Raw genomic sequence first — 3,953 nt, 5'->3', positions numbered from 1 at the left:
GAAATACGCCTGTTTCAATTAAAGGATTTTAGATCACCTTAACCTATTTCTTACGATATTTCTGTTGAAATACACTGTTTCAATTAATCTTTAAAACTATTTAGTAAAATAACTTTGTCGTTATCAAGCTGATGTTTGGAACATAAAATGGCATGAAATTTTGATGGAAGACTTTTGATTTAGATCTCTTTAAACTGGAAATTTATATCACAGAACCAAGGAACAGTCTCAGTGGGTTAGCATCAAAAGGGAAACCAACTGTCTTTGATGCAACTAATTTTGAAAATGGTCTTAATTATTAAGCTGGTGTTTGGAACATAAATTAACATGAAATTTTGATGGAAGATCTTAGGATTACTTTAAAAGGGGAAGTTCACAGGTGGGTTGGCATCAAAAGGATTAAAACCCAACTGGAAGTGGACATGAGGGTGTATACTGAATCACATGGTCATGTAACAAGGGAGACAATCCAACCAGTTGTACCCAGATATGACCTCTCCATTCATTCAAGGTGACCATCACCACTAACACCAACTCAATCTGGCCTTATACCAGCCAACAAAAGCATGAAACTTGACAAACAAAAAGAAGCAGGTTCAATCCAAACAATAGGCAACTTTAACAACTCTTTTATTTTTAAATTTAAACCACCACCCCACCAAAAGGAAAAAAAAAATTGCCCCAAAAATACAACTTAAGGTGCTTCTCTTTCAGTCAAAGAAGAAGGAGATAAGGGTCATTCTGGAAGTCCTAAGGGCAAGGCAGTGACTGGTCTGGGTTATCAATCAGCCCCCAAAATGTGTTTGGACTGTTCTGAACATTGTCCCCACCGAATTCTCTGGTGGTTATTTTGTATGTATACCTGTTGTAGAGGGCAGACCGCTCAGGTCTATGTGCCCTGCTCATTCCCAGAGAGTTAGTCTGTATATATATATATATGAGTTGTAGGGGGTAGGGCTCTGGGCTCCCCCACCTCATTCTCAGAAGGTTATTTTGTATGCATATGTGTAGTAGGGGGTAGGGACTGCTCTGGGCTCTGTCGCCCCCTCATTTCCTGATGATTATTCTGTATGTGTTGTCGGGGGGCAGGGACTGTCTGGGCAGTGTCCCCCATCCCTCGTCGATGATTATTCTGTATGTATGTGTGTTGTAGGGGGTGTGACTGCTCTGGGCAGTGTACCTACCCCCTCATTAACAGATGGTTTTTCTGTGTAATGTAGGGAGTAGGAGCTTCCTCCTTTCATATTTCCATATGGTTATTTTGTATGCATATGTGTAGTAGGGGGTAGGGACTGCTCTGGGCAGTGTTCACCCCCACCGACTCATTGTAGTGGGTGAAGACTACTCTGAACACTGTCCCCTCTCATTCCCAGATGGTTATTTTGTAGGTCTGTGTAATGTAGGGGATGGGGTGGGGGGCTTCATTGGGCTCAGTTCCCCCCACCACATTTCCATATGGATATTCTGTATGTTGTAGGGGGTAGGAACTAGATTGTGTGTTATGTTCCATTGCTGGATGGGATTCTGTCAAAATGGATAGTGTTGATGTTCAGGATGGATGGATGGATGGAGGTGTGACAAAAACAACAGGGCATGTCCCTCCAACCGCCCTGCAATGTACGATGGTGTTGTTCAGTTAAAGACCAGTCTGTAGTTCCTTTCCTGCTCTTTCCTCTGAAGTTCCATCTGCTTGGAGATGTCCTCCACACGGCGGTTGAGCAGTCCTGAAATGATAATAAGGAACGTAATTAATGACAATAACACATCACTAATTACCATATCTGCTAGCGTAGAAGACACAATCCACTGACTGGTAACCATGTATCTCTTCCACAGCAAAACAACTGTTTCTTATTTCTTTATTGCACACAAGGGGCTAAGCATAGAGGGGACAAACAAGGACAGACAAAGGGATTAAGTTGATTACATCGAAACCAGTGCGTAACTGGTACTTAATTTATCGACCCCGAAAGGATGAAAGGCAAAGTCGACCTCGGCGGAATTTGAACTCAGAGCGTAACGGCAGACGAAATACTGCTAAGCATTTCGCCCGGCGTGCTAACGTTTCTGCCAGCTCACCAACTGTTTCTATCCCTCTGTCACACTAGAACTTCTCATCACCTGGCACAAGGTCACCTCCTACAATACAAAACCTCTCAAAGGATCTTTGTCTTGCAAATTATTTGGTGACCCCCACCAGTACTGATATCACTTAAAAAGCACTCAGTCTGCACTGTAAAGTGGTTGGCATTTTGAAGGGCATCCAGCTGTAGAAACCCTGCTGAAACAGACCTTGCCAATGGTGGTGCCATGTAAGAAGCATTCAGTCCACTCTGTAAGGTGGTTGGTATTAAGAAGGCCATCCAGCTGTAAAAACCATGCCAAAACAAACCTCACCGACACTGGTATCACATAAAATGCATTGAGGTCACTCTGTAAAGTAGTTGACATTTGGAAGGGGATCTAGTTGTAAAGACGATGCCAAAGCAGACCTTATAAGTGATGGTGCCATGTAAAAAGCACCCGGGAGATTAAATGATGATGATCAAAAAAATTGCCCTTCATCAAATGCAGTCATATTATAGACAAGATTGTCATTGGTTAGAGAGACAGACAAATGCAAGTCTGCTAAGTACAATAATTATTATGTTTATGATACAGGATTACTTACCAGCATTTTGGTCAATCCACCGTAGAGAGTCCATATGAGCATTCAGGATTTTGGTGATTTGGTGAACCTGCAGAAGAAATAGTAACTTCATTGAATGGATTGTTATATCTATTTATTGTTAGATTGCTCTCATCTATTTTATTGCTAGATTGTGGCCATGCTGAAGCATCATTTGCCAGTGTTTCAGACAATAACATCAATTACAATTACACTACAGTAGATAATGTAGTCCTAGATACACTATGTCTGAATCAAAGATGATATGGTCAAAACTGGAACATATTTGATCATAGGTTTACTGGATCAGGACTAACCTGGGGCTAAACAGCAATAATGATAGCCACTAATGCTAACTATTTTACTGTACATTAAATAATGTAGTCCTAGATACACTATGTCTGAATCAAAGATGGGATGGTCACAACTGGAACATCTTTGATCATAGGTTTACTGGATCAAGACTAGCCTGGGGCCAAACAACAACAGCAACAAGTATAGCCACTAATACCAACTATGATGCTGTACATTAGGTAATGTAGTCCTAGGTACACGATACCTAAAAGAATGGGATAAACACAAATGGAACATCTTTGATCACAGGAGGGCGGCCGGACAAGAACTGACCGGGGATAAAACAAAAGACATCCCATCTCCATCTCCATCACACACCTCTCTCTCTCTCTTTCTCTCTGACCCCTTCCGAAATAGTTACTTACAGGATCTGTATTCTCCTCACTGGTGTTGGTCGTATTCAGATGGTCGATGATCTCCTTCAAATCAAGCACCATTCTCTTCAGCTGACCATCTATACTTTCGGCCAATTGGTAGCTGGTTAAAGAAACAAAAAACAACACAATTTAACCCTTTAGCATTCAGGTCATTCACTCAAACGTAATATCAGTTTCAAATTTTGATACAAGGCCAGTAATTTCGGGGGGAGGGGATAATTTGATAGCAACGCCCCCAGGATTTAAATGGTACTTATTTTGGATCTATTTTAAAACGGGGGCACCAGTTTTCATTTATGTTTTATGTAGTGTTTTTGGTACGGAAAGACTTTCAAACTTTGTATACTTATCTATTTTGTGTTATAGAATATAAAAAAATTTTTGTATTCGAATTTATGTCATGTAAAAAATTGTCTTATTTCGATAATTTCTACTAATCACTGACGTCTATTCAGTTGAAAACAGTTAGCGCTGTAACGGTGTATATCGTATTAATCCCCTAACCCTAACCCTAACTCTAGAATCCGAACTCTAAAATTGTTACACACATAGAT

At 40.6% G+C, this 3,953-nt stretch overlaps 1 protein-coding gene across 1 annotated transcript in view; it reads right to left on the bottom strand.

Annotated features, from left to right (window-relative positions):
• Positions 1–614: 614 nt before the first annotated feature.
• Positions 615–3,953, bottom strand: part of LOC106867475 (nuclear pore glycoprotein p62) — an 8,245-nt gene continuing 4,906 nt past the window's right edge. The window contains exons 5-7 of the mRNA XM_014912358.1: positions 3,388–3,499; positions 2,672–2,738; positions 615–1,724 (exon numbers count right to left, since the gene is read on the bottom strand). Coding sequence (XP_014767844.1) covers positions 1,633–1,724; positions 2,672–2,738; positions 3,388–3,499 — 271 coding nt within the window. The 3' untranslated portion in view covers positions 615–1,632. The remainder of the gene's footprint in view (positions 1,725–2,671; positions 2,739–3,387; positions 3,500–3,953) is intronic.

The sequence above is a fragment of the Octopus bimaculoides genome, chromosome 29 (assembly GCF_001194135.2).
Source record: "Octopus bimaculoides isolate UCB-OBI-ISO-001 chromosome 29, ASM119413v2, whole genome shotgun sequence".
Classification (NCBI taxonomy): domain Eukaryota; kingdom Metazoa; phylum Mollusca; class Cephalopoda; order Octopoda; family Octopodidae; genus Octopus; species Octopus bimaculoides.
This window is presented reverse-complemented; position numbering and strand designations above follow the sequence as displayed.